The sequence below is a fragment of the Borostomias antarcticus genome, assembly GCF_949987555.1.
Source record: "Borostomias antarcticus genome assembly, chromosome: 12".
Classification (NCBI taxonomy): Eukaryota; Metazoa; Chordata; class Actinopteri; order Stomiiformes; family Stomiidae; genus Borostomias; species Borostomias antarcticus.
This window is the reverse complement of record NC_140245.1, coordinates 4717786-4734079: the sequence shown is the minus strand read 5'-3', so window position 1 is coordinate 4734079 and position 16294 is coordinate 4717786. Positions and strand designations below refer to the sequence as shown.

At 46.9% G+C, this 16294-nt stretch overlaps 2 protein-coding genes across 2 annotated transcripts in view; one reads left to right on the top strand and one right to left on the bottom strand.

The window, feature by feature from the left end:
• The first annotated feature begins 620 nt into the window (after nucleotides 1-620).
• LOC311316466 (ras-related protein Rab-18-B) lies at nucleotides 621-7964 on the top strand. Its single transcript, XM_084447329.1, has 7 exons — nucleotides 621-785; nucleotides 1495-1550; nucleotides 1677-1738; nucleotides 3848-3920; nucleotides 5206-5324; nucleotides 5682-5748; nucleotides 6565-7964. Exons 1-7 carry the CDS (start codon nucleotides 718-720, stop codon nucleotides 6735-6737), a joined length of 618 nt encoding a protein of 205 aa, XP_084303455.1. The 5' UTR covers nucleotides 621-717; the 3' UTR covers nucleotides 6738-7964.
• Nucleotides 7965-13458: 5494 nt separating this feature from the next.
• The window catches only part of LOC311316381 (homeobox protein Mohawk-like), a gene marked incomplete at both ends in the record, with an annotated part of 6209 nt that continues 3373 nt past the window's right edge, over nucleotides 13459-16294 (bottom strand). Inside the window, 3 exons of the mRNA XM_084447222.1 lie at nucleotides 13459-13554; nucleotides 13870-13966; nucleotides 14334-14367. Coding sequence (XP_084303348.1) covers nucleotides 13459-13554; nucleotides 13870-13966; nucleotides 14334-14367 — 227 coding nt within the window. The remainder of the gene's footprint in view (nucleotides 13555-13869; nucleotides 13967-14333; nucleotides 14368-16294) is intronic.

Genomic DNA, 16294 nt, shown 5'->3' with positions numbered 1-16294 from the left:
CCATTTTCAATATGAATGCGCCTCCCATTTGATCCAATGCATTGTAGGCCTATCATTGTGTTTTTTTTGTGAGAGGCCGTGTGTTATTGTGACTTTATAACAGCTAGGGGGCGTTGTTAGGCACGACGCTAAGTGGTTTGTTGCTTTTATACAATGGTTACTATAGGCCTACAGCTATTAGTGGAAAATAAACACACAGCAATATAAATATGAACATTTATTCAAAACGAAGCATCATTCCCTCAATTCCGCCGAACAAAATAGTTCCTCTAACAAAAAGGTTGCCAAGCAACAGATGCATTGGATGGAATGTTCAGTTGTTTTGAAAAAAGACAATAATAGGCCTACAATGCATTGGATCAAATGGGATGCGTATTAATACTGAAAATTGAATGATATGCGGTCCCTGGTGTGTGTTACAAAGTATTTTAACACAATCCGAATCAAGAACCATAACTAACCGTTGTATAATTGTATTGTTGTAATTGCTTTCTCGTTTTAAATGTTGTTACACATTTTTTGCCACGTGTTATCACATTCATGTGCTATGTTGTTTTCATGTCTCACATCTACGTCACACCTGTGTCCTGGAACGGAAGTTGCATGGCAAGTCGAAGAAGCATCCACTGTCAACGTCGACCAGACTAGCTACCTAACCAAACCTCAAAGCAAATACCTAGCTAGACAGCCGCAGACAAAACCATTCCGCTGGACAATATGGATGACGATGTATTGACAACTCTAAAACTATTGATAATCGGCGAAAGTGGTGTGGGAAAGTCAAGGTAGGAGAGTGTCAACAGTATCCGCTCGTTACGTAATTAACTAGCTACAAGCTAGCATAGGCTAGCATAGCTACTAGCTAGCCTAGGCTAGCGTAGGCAATGCGAGCTTGACATGTAGCTAGCAAGCCTGTGCTTCGTCCCAGTTTGGAAACGCCAATAGACCAAAGTGTCAAATCTATCGACAGCCACGTCACTTCTGTTTTGATAAGAGCGTGGTTATTATTGAGCTGCTATCTGGCTTGCTTGTCAGCTAGTTCTGTGTTGTAAAGGGAGTGCCTGAAACCAGATCAGATAGGTTCACTTGTCCAGCTAGCTAACGTTATGCTATTTATCTCCACTGACCTGTTGGCATGCTGGCTATAGGAAGCTACTGAATAGCAAGCTAGTTATCAATATTCTGTTAGACCATTCTTCTCATCCAGTTGTAGGTCTATCTGACTAGATAGCATGCTAACTAAGTCTACCTGACGCTATAGCTGACCTCATACACTAGTCATCCTTTGGACCAGGCCACAGTCCTGCAATAATGATACTGTATGAGTCATAGCACTGGGAAAAGATAACGAGTCATTCAGATTAACCAAAGAACCATTGTATAAAAGTGTCAAACATTAATCAGTAGCACACTGTCTTGATGTGATCTTCATCCCCCCTCTCTCTCTCTCTCTCTCTCTCTCTCTCTCTCTCTCTCTCTCTCTCTCTGGTTTAGTCTTCTTCTGCGATTCACAGAGGACACGTTTGACCCAGAGCAGGCTGCAACCATAGGTAAATCTCGACTGAACGCCAGCTTAACAGAAAAAGCAGGCTTACTATAACTATCACATTGTGCTAATATTTAGCCCCCCACATGCAGGTTCATATATCAGTGCATCTCTCTCTCTGTTGATCCAGGTGTGGACTTCAAAGTGAAGACCATTGCAGTGGATGGGAACAGAGCAAAGTTGGCCATCTGGGTGAGGACCAGGAAATGGGACAGGCCTATGCAGTTGTGTAGTAGAGGGGATTCAGAGTAGTTTCACAACCACCACTGAAGTAAAAACTGTAGAATTTCAGCAAATTCCCTGTTAGATAATACCCACTTCTAGCTTGTGTCTATCCTCTTTTTTGTGCGAGGCGTAAGCCGTCGCACCAAGAAGAGCGAATGTCGGGTTGTCCCTCTCCGTCCCTTCCGTTCTTGACCTGCAGTTCTATGTTGCTACCACAAGAGGCAGTGGTCCCAGAACATCGAAACAAAAGACTATTCACCATTGATTTTCAAGAGCTCCGGTGGCCTAGTCGTGAAGGAGCTAGTCTGCCATGCTGAACGTGGGAGTCAAAACCTACAAAACTCGTGGGTTCAAAACTTGTGGTGTGGATAGTTTTTTGTCACTGGACGTTATAGAAGCTTTGTAAAAATGCGGTTATCTGTTGGTTCTATGTCAGTTATTGAATTTATGTGCAGTAATTGAACATATGAAATACTCCTGTTTTGAAATTATGCCTACAATATGTGTCTCAGTAATTACCCATTATATATAGACCCTTTTACTGTTGGTAAACAATTAAGTGTGCGGGCGCATTTTGGCAACCGGTGGGGGCAGGTGGGTAGCCCAGAGGGGTGCACAGCCCACGACCCAGACCCAGCCCCTGAGAGGGCTAGAGAAACACGGTCTGGTGGGGGCAGGTGGGTGGCCCGGAGAGAGGTACACTATCCACAACCAGCTCTGACCCGAGGGGGCGGAGTCTCGCCATCACCCTGAGTTGGCTAGAGACATACTTGTCTTCACCGGTGGGGGCAGCTGGGTAGCCTGGAGAGGGCTCCACTGCTCCCGACCCAATATGATGTGAGGGGGCGGAGTCTCACCACCACGCCACGGACCCCACAACTCAGCCCTTGAGTGGGCTAGAGACACAGGCTCTTCACTGGTGGGGGCAGGTGAGTGGCCTGGAGAGAGGTACACTGTCCACGACCAGCTCTGACCCAAGGGGGCGGAGTCTCACCATCACGCCACTATCCACGCCACTGACCCCACAAATCAGCCCCTGAGAGGGCTAGAGAAACACGGTCTTCACTGGTGGGGGCAGGTGGGTAGCCCGTAGAGGCCTCCACTGCCCCCGACCCAATATGACGCCACTATCCATGCCATGAACTCCACAACTCAGCCCCTGAGCGGGCTAGAGTCGCACGGTTTTCACCAGTGGGTGTATGGAGATTGCCTGGAAGTAACTGCACTACACCCGAACCGCTCCGCTCCACGCCACGGACCCCACGGCCAATGGGCCTAGGATTAACTACTGGTGGAATGGTGGTGGAGCATCCATCGGGGACCCGCTGTAGGTCCGCTAGCCTTGTGTTATATTCCGCCGGAGGTCTGCCAACTCGTCCATCGGGGACCCGCTGTAGGTCCGCTAGCCTGGTGTTATCTGGGTTTATCCCTTACCTTTGTCCAGAAACAGGAGTTGAACCAATTGCAGCAAAATAGCTAATGTTACAGGAATCATCAGTGTAACTGCTTTAGCCACTGATCGCTACCATTAATGTTATGCAAGCTGCTGCTAGTTGTTGTGAGCTCATGAGCTAACTGGCTATCTCGCTCTTATTGTGCAGGATTAGCATTGGAACTGATGTGTCCAGGCGACAAGACCTATCTTAATTTATCAGACATTATTTCATGTCATTTCAATTCACAGCTATTTCAGTGGCATGACTAGCTTACGTCCTACCAGTCCTGAACAGAAACAAGTCAGCCTCGCACCTAAGCCAGGCTGGACCTGGCCTGGTTTAGTATTGCAATCAAACACAGCCTCAGTCATCGCTACAAAGCTGTAATTATTGAACACAGTCTCCAAACCACAAACACCACACACCTAGGATCTGCAGTGCAGGTTAGGCACCAGGAGATGGCGCTATTGTACAGTGGTGTTACCTACCCTCTTGATGCTGCATAAGTTTGTGTACAGTTCTCTTCCAGCTCTTCCCAGGTCGATGGCCTGTGTCCAGTCCCTATAATGAGAGAGCTATCATTATGCCAAGCTGATGGTTGTTGTTGGTCACAGTGTTGTTGTTCTCTTGTTTTCGGCAGGACACAGCAGGACAGGAGAGGTTTAGAACTCTGACGCCCAGCTACTACCGTGGAGCACAGGGAGTCATACTGGGTGAGTACTGGTTAGGGTCAGTCTTACTGGGTGAGTACTGGTTAGGGTCAGTCTTACTGGGGGCGTACTGGTTAGGGTCAGTCTTACTGGGTGAGTACTGGTTAGGGTCAGTCTTACTGGGGGCGTACTGGTTAGGATCAGTCTTACTGGGGGAGTACTGGTTAGGATCAGTCTTACTGGGTGAGTACTGGTTAGGGTCAGTCTTACTGGGGGAGTACTGGTTAGGGTCAGTCTTACTGGGGGAGTACTGGTTAGGGTCAGTCTTACTGGGGGCGTACTGGTTAGGGTCAGTCTTACTGGGTGAGTACTGGTTAGGGTCAGTCTTACTGGGGGAGTACTGGTTAGGGTCAGTCTTACTGGGGGAGTACTGGTTAGGGTCAGTCTTACTGGGTGAGTACTGGTTAGGGTCAGTCTTACTGGGGGAGTACTGGTTAGGGTCAGTCTTACTGGGTGAGTACTGGTTAGGGTCAGTCTTACTGGGTGAGTACTGGTTAGGGTCAGTCTTACTGGGTGAGTACTGGTTAGGATCAGTCTTACTGGGTGAGTACTGGTTAGGGTCAGTCTTACTGGGTGAGTACTGGTTAGGGTCAGTCTTACTGGGTGAGTACTGGTTAGGGTCAGTCTTACTGGGTGAGTACTGGTTAGGGTCAGTCTTACTGGGGGAGTACTGGTTAGGGTCAGTCTTACTGGGGGAGTACTGGTTAGGGTCAGTCTTACTGGGTGAGTACTGGTTAGGGTCAGTCTTACTGGGGGAGTACTGGTTAGGGTCAGTCTTACTGGGGGAGTACTGGTTAGGGTCAGTCTTACTGGGTGAGTACTGGTTAGGATCAGTCTTACTGGGGGAGTACTGGTTAGGATCAGTCTTACTGGGGGAGTACTGGTTAGGGTCAGTCTTACTGGGGGAGTACTGGTTAGGGTCAGTCTTACTGGGGGAGTACTGGTTAGGATCAGTCTTACTGGGGGAGTACTGGTTAGGATCAGTCTTACTGGGGGAGTACTGGTTAGGGTCAGTCTTACTGGGGGAGTACTGGTAAGGATCAGTCTTACTGGGGGAGTAATGGTAAGAATCAGTCTTAGTGGCAGTTCTGTAGAATCACCGCTGGTGTCTGAAGACGAGGATTGTGAAGATGAAGGACAAGAAATGTGGCAAGAAAACATCAGAGACACATGACGTTTTCGTCTCTGCTCTCCTCTCTCCTCCTCTGCTCTCCTCTCTCCTCCTTTTCTCTCCTCTCTCCTCCTCTGCTCTCCTCTCTCCTCCTCTGCTCTCCTCTCTCCTCCGTAGTGTATGATGTGACCAAGCGGGACACCTTCACCAGGCTGGACAACTGGCTGAATGAGCTGGAGACCTACTGCACACGCAACGACCTGGTCAAGATGCTCGTGGGGAACAAGATCGACAAGGTGGGACGGACGGCACTGGACAGGCCAGGCTAGGGCACTGTGTCCGGCAGGGAGGCCCCCTAGGGCACTGTCCAGAGTTCACATTGACCGGCCAGTTGATAGCGTCCATGCCGAATTGCTATTTTGCCGTGAATTAGCTCTCTGTACTCGGGGGCGCTCCCCTCCCCCCCTCCAGGGCCCCCACAGATCTCATTTAGGGCCCCACATAACCTAGAGCCGGCCCTGGCAGGGGACTCCCACCAGGGGACGCTACCTCGCAGTCCTGTCTGGTGGAGAGACGACCAGCTGTGGTGTGTGTTCAGCTGTGGTGTGTGTTCAGCTGTGGCGCATGTCCATGCTATGTCTATTGTGTTTCAGGACAACCGTGAAGTGGACAGGAATGAAGGGCTGAAGTTCGCCAGGAAACACTCCATGCTGTTCATAGGTAGGCTACTTTTCTCTCCGTCTCTCTCTCTCTCTCTCTCTCTCTCGTATGTGTGGGCATCCCTGTACACGCCCGTGTCTGTTTTAAATCAACCGCAGTGCAGTAACAGACCTCTCGGACACAGTTCCTGCCGTCCCCATGCCCCATGGGGGGTAGATCCCAGCGTCCGACCGCCCTCCGTGTGCGGCTGCGATATTCCTGGGCCCGTCTGTACCACACTCTGGAGGGGGCGGGGGTGGGTGTGTGTGTGTGTGGGGGGGGGGGCAGAGAGGAGGAGGAGGACGAAGGCAGGCCGCTGCCGGTGGAGTTGTAGGATTAGGGTCTGCGGTCTCCGCTCCATCAGAGCCATGTGTTTCTGCTTCCCCGCGCCGCCGTGCTCCCGCCGTCTGGAGATGAGGTTAGAGCACCCCTGTCCAGTTTCCATCTCCGACGGGCTAAACGAGGACCGGCAGGGTCTCGCTTCACGCAGACGGGATATGGTTGTACGTTAGACGTCTTACACGGCACGCCATCGTTAAACTATTAGATAGAAATCTGTTTCTGCCTTTGTCTAGAGACCTGGTTTTAACCTTATTGTGAGATAGTGTGCGTGTTGTGTGTGCGTGTGTGTGCATGCCTGTGTGCGAGTGCCTGTGTGCGTGCGTGTGTGTATATGTGTGTGTGTTACCTGTGTATCCCTGGTCTATGATTGAGGGAGGCTGTGTGTGTGTCCGTGCGTACATGTGTATGCATGTGTGTGTGTCGGTAGAGTGAATATCATCAGTGTGTACTGTATGTAATCTCAGCGTGTTGACTGTGTGTTCGCCTCCCTGCCAGAGGCCAGCGCTAAGACCAGAGACGGAGTCCAGTGCGCCTTCGAGGAGCTGGTGGAGAAGATCCTCCAGACCCCGGGACTGTGGGAGAGCGACACCCAGGGACAGGGCGTCCGTCTGGGGGAGACTTCGCAACAGGCGGGGGGCAGCTGTGGAGGCTACTGCTCCATACCCTAACAGGAGGGAGGGAACACACAGAACTGGAGGACCTAGAGATGATGATGATGATGGAGGAGGGGGAGGAGGAAGGAGAGACTTGTGGTGCTGTTGTCTGAGGGGGTCGAGGTCAGATCTCCTCAGGGGGCGTGGCTCTTCCTGTCAGCTGACACGGCGCATCACACGACAACATCATGTTTAAATTCCCCTGTTTAAGGAAGTCTATAAAATATCCCATTTTGTTATCCACGCCGAGTCGTACGGTATACACATAAACATCTGTATTACATTATAAATATCATGCTGGAGATTCAGCCAGTTATACTCTGACACCCGTTGGTTCTGAAGTTCACAGCTTCATCCTGTCCCTCAGCTCCCAGCCAGGAAGAAGACGGGCCCCAGTGGACTCCTCAGTACTGTAGTTCTTCCAGGGGTGGATCGGTCCAAACTAGAAGTACTGGAGCAGCTCCCACAGATTAGCTGTCAGATCCTCACTAGCATCTAGGGCTTGCTGTTAATCATTTGTTTCATGTCATCTACTTTGCGAGTAGATCTGCATGCCTTAACTACGGCCATAGCGATGGTTACCATAGCGCCTCACAGACGATGGGATGGATGTTGGGGGGAGGGGGGGGTCCTAGTCTAGGGCCGTGTGTACTGTACTTATGATCCTTCGTAGCCACTTTATAACCCTTGACATAGGCATTCTTCATGATACACCAGCACACCGAACGCTCCCAAAGAAGACATTTCATCATGTAACAGACTGTAGCTTGTGTTGAATCGGACGCAGGAATCCGGGCTGCTCTGTTTGCCGACCCACCTGTCGTGCTGTCAATAACGTTATTGTTTCCTTTCATTTGGTTTTGTTAGTTGTGTTCAGCTAGTTTGCTTTCATCTGCATTGAAGCGCCATGTATATTTATTCCTTTGAGTCCTGTGGTTTCAAGGTCCATACACACCAACATCCAGCTATATTCCACACCCACACACACACACACACATATATATATACCTGTACGTAGTCACCTTGCCTCACCTTGGTAACCCCTATGGGTCTAAGGAATTATATCTTAAATAGAGATCTGTCCATTGCATGTTTTCTATTTGTTTCTTGATTTGTGTTGTGGGTAAAATGAACTTTAAAATGGATGTAGACTCATACCTGTATCCTTGCCTTAACATTCAGCCGCCCGCCACCGTGTTCTGCCTGGTCACAACACGGACGCTTGTTTTAATTCAGACTGAAATAAAGGACAATCTGAAGACCAGAGGGTCTCAGCCTTGTTGATTCGGTCAAACCACTGCAATCAAATGAGGTGTATTGGACTTATCTCTAGATATGTAAACCGGAGTAAAAGCACCCCATGGATTTAACATTATTCACAAAGTATTTGACGTGTGGTTTGGCTTTCGAATGAGAAAGGAAGCGGTAACATCATCCACATGAAGATGATCCCTGGAAACTAGCTCAAGTTTCCATGCGGTGGTTTTGAGGAGCAGGACAGGTTGGGATGAGACAGTGTTTCCATGTTAGCCGAGTCCACCGGGCCGTTTAACACGCAAGACTGAAAACACACTTTTCTCCAAATGTCACCGGAGGCAGGACGAAAGGGGACCAACGGAAAATCGCGGTAATTATGTAGAATGTGGCTCGTCACAGAGCCAGAACCCAGCGTGTGTGTGTGTGCTTGTACATGTGTGTGTGTGTGTGTGTTGCATCAGGGTAATGTCCCCAGATGGAGCAGGACAATCTCCACTTGCTCTCTAGTGACGGAACCACAGCACCGTTATTAGTGGATGGGCAGCTCAGCTGCGTGGTCCCTCTTGTTATTGCCAATATTCTTCTTCTTATGAAATCTGACTTCCTATGAAAAATCACCGAACTTTACACAACGGTCCAGTCCTACGCCAAAGTCCTCAACTGGCATTGTGGGCCAATAGTCTTTCATGGTGGCGCTACAGCAACCGTCTAAAGTTTAAAACTTTGAAAACAAATTCTTAACAAATCAGCCGTACGTGCTATCACTGCATCCACCACCATTATGTTGGCCCAAGTGAGCAGAAACATTCACATGCTTTGAGCTGGCTGGAATTAATACGTCCATCATTGTTTTTCTCAAAAACGGAAAAGTTATTAACCCCACATTATTGGTCAATTGACACCACATTTGCTACACTGCATGTTCAAACTGTCCTCCACAATCTCCCCATTCCGGATTTTTGAAATATAAAAAATTTAGCCCACAGTGCATCAAAAGGTTTTACTGTAAACCGTATTGTAGGCTATGCACTGTGCTGCAAATTCTCACTCAAAAAATATCCAATGATCATGGGGGGAAATTACAACAATTTCATGACATGGTATAGGCTAGATGTGTGACTTTTTTTTCATAATTTTATCTCAAAGTTTTTTTTATTTTTGACAGTATTTAGAATTCTGTAAATGGATTGCACTTATATGGTGCTTTTATCCAAAGCGCTTTACAATGGCCTCTCATTCACCCATTCACACACCAATGGCGGCAACTGCCATGCAAGGTGCTAACCTGCTCATTGGGAGCAATTTGGGGTTCAGTGTCTTGCCCAAGGACACTTCGACATGTGGACAGGAGGAGGCGGGATACGAACCGCCGACCCTACAATCATTCTGTCCTCAATTCTGTCCTCTCAAACTATTGCGGTCAAATGGCCAACCCTAAGACTAGCCTACATCCCGCCAAATTGACTCCGCCGTTGAGCACACCTGCACTCAATCTGCAATCAGCAAGCCAGGCCAAAAAAGCGCTTCAAACCTCAGCCAGTTTGTCACGAATGAAGCCGATAGGAAGGAAGATGGATCAATACATCGAGCTGAGTGCCAGTTGGGATTTGACTTTGTTGCTGTGCATTTTTGACACTTGTTTGAAAGCTGCGTGTGTGATTTAAGTTTGTTTGAGAACTTGGCAGGTAGCGCAACAACTTCAACAAAGTGGATATAATAAATCTTTCCTAAATGACCTGCCATGAAAATAAATGATAGATCCAAATAAATGATAGATCTAGGTCAGATCTCTTAAAAAATAAACCTACAAGGACACCAAATGACTGTACTTTTTACAATAGAGAGAAGGCTACTCCAAAGGTGCAGAACAGATAAAGGGAATAATAACAAAACATTGGCAAATACTTGAATCTGTTTGTCAACTCAAAAATGTATTCAAAGAACGACCCCTATAGGTTTTAAAGTCGCACAGAAACGGACGTTTGAGATAATCTAACTTTGTTTATTGTTTGTTTATTGTTTATTCAGGATCCCCATTAGCCAACGCACAAACGGCAGGTTAGTCTTCCTGGGGTCCTCATAAAATACTCACGTTACAATAATAAAATACACAAGTTACAATAATAAAATGTACAAATGACGTGACCTACAGTTTTCCAGGAAGTAAGAAATTATATACTTTGATATAAGATTACAACAAAAGTAGAATTTTGTAAATTTTTTTGGGGCACACATCGTTGAATAGGTGAACACTATGACCAATTATGTGAACCAAAATGGGGCCAAATGTTTTTTTCATTTCTGTGCGACTTTAAGAGTTTTTTTTGTTTTTTTCTAACCTGAGAGATCATCTGGTACACTCACATTTACCTCCCTCACAAGTAGCACCAGCCCAAACTATAGAGGGTTTTCACGGCCGGCTATGTTGGAGGTTTAAGCTTAGGTTTAGCAGGTGTAAGATCAGGTTTAGGCTAACGACTAGATAGACAGGTAGATAGATAGGACTGTATGTACAGTTTAAAACATCCTCACACAGGTAAAAAATCCTTATGAAATGAGTAGACTTGTATTGCTGAACATAGCACTATTAGATGCAAAAACATGAATAATCCAGTAGCAGCACTTTAGTTGAATTCAATAATCTTAGAGTATTTCCTTGGTACGGCCTCCTCTGTTTCTGTTCTCTATTTGTCTGTCTTTCCCAGGTGTTCGTCATTGTGCTCGTTGTGTCCAGTCTAAGTCTGAGACTAATCATCTACTCCACCTGTGTCCAATCATTCACCTGCCCTGTGGTTCAATCAGAAGAAGACCAGCCACCTATATATTCTGTATTGTTCAATGTGCAGAGTGGGAGAGGGTTGCTATGTTTGTAGGCCTACTTTTGTTCTGTCTGTTAATCGAGTGGGTTTTTGTTAGTTGTTACCTAGTTCTCTGTTTTCCAGCAGTCATTGTGGAGGAGGGCTAGGTAAGAAACCTATGGGTAACACCTCATCACGTAGGTAACCCTTTGTTATACACACTAGGTTCGGGTGAGTGGGTGTCACACCTTTCTGTGTAGCAGGTTAGTGTTCAGGGCCTAGTAGTAGTTTTATATGCTTCTAGCTTTGTTGATAGGGAAGCTCAGGACCTTGTTTCAGGCACACCCCTCACAGTCCTCTGTTTGGTTTTTGGTTTATAATTCTTGTTTGTGCATTGTTTAGGGATTGTTGGTGATTATTTTCAAGCTGAACTTCCTGTGAAAGAATAAATTGTTTGGTTTTGTTTTGTCTTATTTGTAGTTTGTTTGCACCCACCTTCCCCAATCTTCCCCACACCTGTGAGTGCACCTACGGGTCGTTACGTTAGCCCCTCTCCCTACCAGGGGGCGTGTAACAGACCCCCACCCATAAAACATCGATATAGAGAAGGTATCACTCCTCTCAAGGGGAGGTAACCTGGTGGTTTTATTTTCCAGCAGGGAGCACTACTTGATCTACCTCAGGAGAAACCTGTCCTCTCATGGATTAAATGTAGACTATGACCTCTTAAAAGGTTTCCTGTAATGTACCTTGTTTTCTGGCTATTTAGTCTAAGTCTCATGATCATCTAGAGCTGATGGTTTAACTTTCTCTTTAGAAATGTATTCTTACAAAATACATTATGAAATGTTTGTAACTGGACTTGATGTATTGATTTGATTGGCTGTAGCACCTGTTATTGTTTGAGTAATTAGCTTGATTGTGTAATCACCAGCATTTGTGCTACTATAGAGGAACCCATATAACAAACTATTACTTGGATTCTACTATTGATTCTGAAAAAGGCCAACAGGCAGAAATATCATCAATAAAAGAACTGCATGGAGCCAGATTGTGCAACACTTTTTTTTATGAGGTCGCTCATCAAAACATTACTTTCCTCTGGTTGATAGTTCAATCCCTGGGTGATGCAGAATACACATGCTAATGCCTATACTCAGGCATTGTACTGTGTGGATTTCAGACATCACTTTAAAGCTATTTACAATGCAAGTAGTTCAATTACACATTTGTTCTCCCTTCTCTTCCTCCGCAAAATGCCCGGCCCCGACTCAATGCTGCGCATTAGATATAATTATGATAGTACTCTGAGGTCTTCCATGTCCTCTTGCCAGCCTGCTGGTCTCTTCCATGTCCTCCACCCATCCTGCTGGTCTCATTCTGCCTGCTGGTCTCTCACTGCCTGGTCCCTCCTGTCCACCATCCCACCTGTTGATCTCACTCTGCCTGCTGGTCTCACTCTACTAAGGTTATCAATGTCGTCCACCCAGCCTGCTGGTCTCACTCTGCCTGGTTCCTTGTTCTCTACCCAGCCTGCTGGTCTCACTCTGCCTTTTTCCTCAGGTTCTCTACCCCGCCTGCTGGTCTCACTGCCTGGGTTCCTCATGTTCTCTAATCATTACTGACATTAACAGTGATGTAGTATTGGGAGTTATTTTTTCCAGAAAGAAGTCTAGAAAGTTTCACATTAGTTTATTAAAATGATCTGCTGTTACAATGAATTTTGGCATTGGATGATGATCCAGTCTCGTAGAAGTTAATATAATTTAAGTTAATGTTACATATTAAAATAACATATTTCTTATATCAACAACAATAAGGCTTCCATGGTTACTGGTTTGTTACTCAGTCTTCTCTCAGGACACAAGAGTTTATTTGAGTCGATCCAGGGAGAGTGGAATCAGAGACCTACAGTCCACCTGGTCACTAGTACAGTACCAGAGACCTACAGTCCACCTGGTCACTAGTACAGTACCAGAGACCTACAGTCCACCTGGTCACTAGTACAGCCCCCTTATCAGAGGACGATAACTGAGAGTTTGTTCTAATGTGGTCTGGAATGTGGTTGAGAATCAGATCTAGAATGTATGGTCTAGTCTGGTCTAGGGATGAGACGGTATGGATTTTTGCATTACGGTACGGTATCTAGTTACACGGTACAGTTTACGGTATTTCATGGTATACACACAGGCTGAGTTCTAGAGCCCTACAGTGCAACACTTGATGGAAAATACACACTATTGTAATTAAGCTCAGTTTATTAATAGCAAGCTTATATTAAATTACAAAATGAACTGTTGCAAGCAACTTGAAATGTGAAGTTTCAGCAGCGCATTATTGTGTAATACCGTAAACATAATACCGTAAACACAGGGAATGTCACGGTTCTAATACTGTGGACATTTTATACTGCGGTTCACGGTTTTACGGTATACCGTCTCATCCCTAGTCTGGTCTAGAATGTTTGGTCTAGAATGTCTGATCTAGTCTGGTCTAGAATGTCTGGTCTAGAGGCTGGTCTAGAATGTCTGATCTAGTCTGATTTGGAATAACTGGTCTAGAATGACTGGTCTAGAATGTCTGATTTGCAGTGTTTGGTCTAGAACATCTGGTCTAGAATGTCTGATTTGCAGTGTTTGGTCTAGAACATCTGGTCTAGAATGTCTGGTCTAGAGCTGGGTCTATCTGCTGTATGATACGAGAGCCACCTTGACAGTCTTCACTTCTGAGATGTGGGAAGACTTGCGGATGATGCAGCTGGTAGTGCCACTTTGTCCCTTGGTGGCGATAGACCCTGTGGTGCAGCTCTGTCCCTTGATGGCGATAGGCCCTGTTGTGCAGCTCTGTCCCTTGGTGGCGATAGGCCCTGTGGTGCAGCTCTGTCCCTTGGTGGTTATAGGCCCTGTGGTGCAGCTCTGTCCCTTGGTGGCAAAAGGCCCTGTGGTGCAGCTCTGTCCCTTGGTGGTGATAGGCCCTGTGGTGCAGCTCTGTCCCTTGGTGTCGATAGGCCCTGTGGTGCAGCTCTGTCCCTTGGTGGCAATAAGCCTTGTGGTGCAGCTCTGTCCCTTGGTGGTGATAGGCCCTGTGGTGCAGCTCTGTCCCTGGGCCAGGTTGGTGAGAGCCATGGCAGCATGAATCTCTCTCCAGTCCTCCTCCTCCCTCCGCTGACCTCCACCCTGCTGTTCATCGCTGTGAGAAACACAGAGCAAAGGGCGGGGCACGCCGCCAGATACGTCACACACGTGGCTCGTGACTGTAAATGTAAATGACACATCACAGACCGTCCAACCCCCCCCCCCCCCCACCTCCTGCATTTATGGTTCGGTCCACTCTGCATGACGTCATCTCTATGGTAACCACGCGCCAGCCTAGTGTGTTAGCATTTTCTGCGACAGAAGTTTCGGAAGCTTCCAGACAGCCAACCTATCATCACACTATACGATCTATGGCGTCTGTGAACTTGCAAGATGTTTGTCTAGGATGCGTACAACACTTGTCTCACCGACCATGAATGACTTCAGACTGATAGATGATGGTGTTCTGAGGCGCTGCTCACCTGTCTGATCTGGGTGAAGAGAAATCCACAGGGTCTGAAAACAGACAAGAAGAAACACGTTAATGAGTTTGTTTTTCAGAAGACTGAGTGCATGGAAAACACGCGCACGCACATGCAAACACACATACTGTACACACGCACCCGCACACGCGTAGACGCATGCACAAACACACAAGTAGAAATACACATGCGCGCACACTCACACACCCTCTCTCACACACAGACGCGCACACACATAAACACACACACGTACACATGCACACACACACTCACACAGAGTGTGTGTGTGTCTCTCTCTCTCTCTCACACACAAACACACACACACACACACACACTAACAGGCTTTATAGTGCCAGAGGGGCTTAACTGACTGAAGTGCTCCAGTCTGGCTTCTCTTAGGCTCTGCGGCCAAAACAAATGTAATTATATTTCTGCTGCGCTTCTGAGACGGAAAAATACCATATCTGCTCAGTGTCATGAACACACAGGCTGTGTTTCCAGCTCGCCCTGAGCTCCTTCACATCAATAAAGCTGTTCTCTGGTTTACATGCCTCCCTCTGGCCCTCAGTACCTCAGATCCGCTCTGATTAGGCTGAAGTGAATGTGAGAGTCGTGATTGGTTGACACCAGGAAGAGATTGACATCACATTTCAGGACCACTACAAGTCCCAATGCTCTGATTGGACGAGGGCAGCAAGAATACATCATAGGTACAGCAGCTTTAGAATGGGAGGGGCATTGGGAGTGAGGAGCACAGGTAGTGTGTCTGTTATGCCATCTGATTGGTTTACATCTGTCTGTTGATGGTATCTGATTGGTTTACTCAGTGTCACCATATTGTGACCCCTATGGTCCTGGTGTATCACAAACTGCCTACTTTAGAAGAGGGCAGTCTACCACAATAACTCAGAAGCTGCTCCATCGATTTAAAATAATTTACCATTTTTTATAGTTTTCACAGACATGCAATTAATCAAAGTGGACAGGAACACAAGTCCACACCCACAGGCCTGGCTACAGCTCTGTCTGTCCTCTGAACAGAACTACAGTGTGTCTCACCAGGGAGCTACAAGCAGGAGGACTGGAGGCCAGTTATAGAACCTCTCTCTCTGTCCAGCAGTTTGCCTGATAGGTCCCGGGCTCCAGTTTCTAGAACATGGGTCACCAGGCCAAGAGAAACGTCCTTCAGATAGTAAATCAACCGGCCTGGTCCACATGTCTGCTACTGAATGTCTCTGATCATTTACTTTGCGGTTCTAGCATGTTCTACGGAGAGAAACAGACTCCTCGGTATTCCATCTGCTGTAGTTATTACTCACACAGGGACTCTTTATCTGTTGACACTAGCTAGCTACTCCCAGACCGGTTACAGCTGTACTGCCAGACCAGCTAAAACCATTAATATAGAGACTTCACAAAATCAATACTGATAGCAATACCAAAGTTCCTGGACTACAACCATCAATCTGATGTCCACATGCGTATATCATGCTTCATAACCATTCAATTAAGACATTTTTGCACCATGAATCAGGTTTCAACTCGGCTGCTGTCATTGCGTTTTACTCTCCCAAGCAGTGAGTCAAATAAAATTGAAAAGTGGATTTCAGGAGCTGAAAGGCTATGCAGACTAATCAACTCATGCATTCAGAGGTCTGAACTGGCCAGTGATTACGCCCTGAGAGGCATGAGTAGAGACCACCAGCTAGAGCCCTCTGGGCCCACAGAGCCCAGCGTGGTACTAACACCATAAACCATCGCCTCACTCTCTCTCGCTCTCTTTCTTAACCTGTGTCAAACTCCTTGTGAGTCCATTCTGTGAGAAGTGCTATACAAATAAAATATTTACTGTCTGTCTGTCTCTCTCTCTCTCTCTCTCTCTCTACTACATTATATTTCTCTACTTCTCAGTATTTCTCTACTTCCCACCGTCATAAAAGCCTCCTGCATGTCCTCTAGAG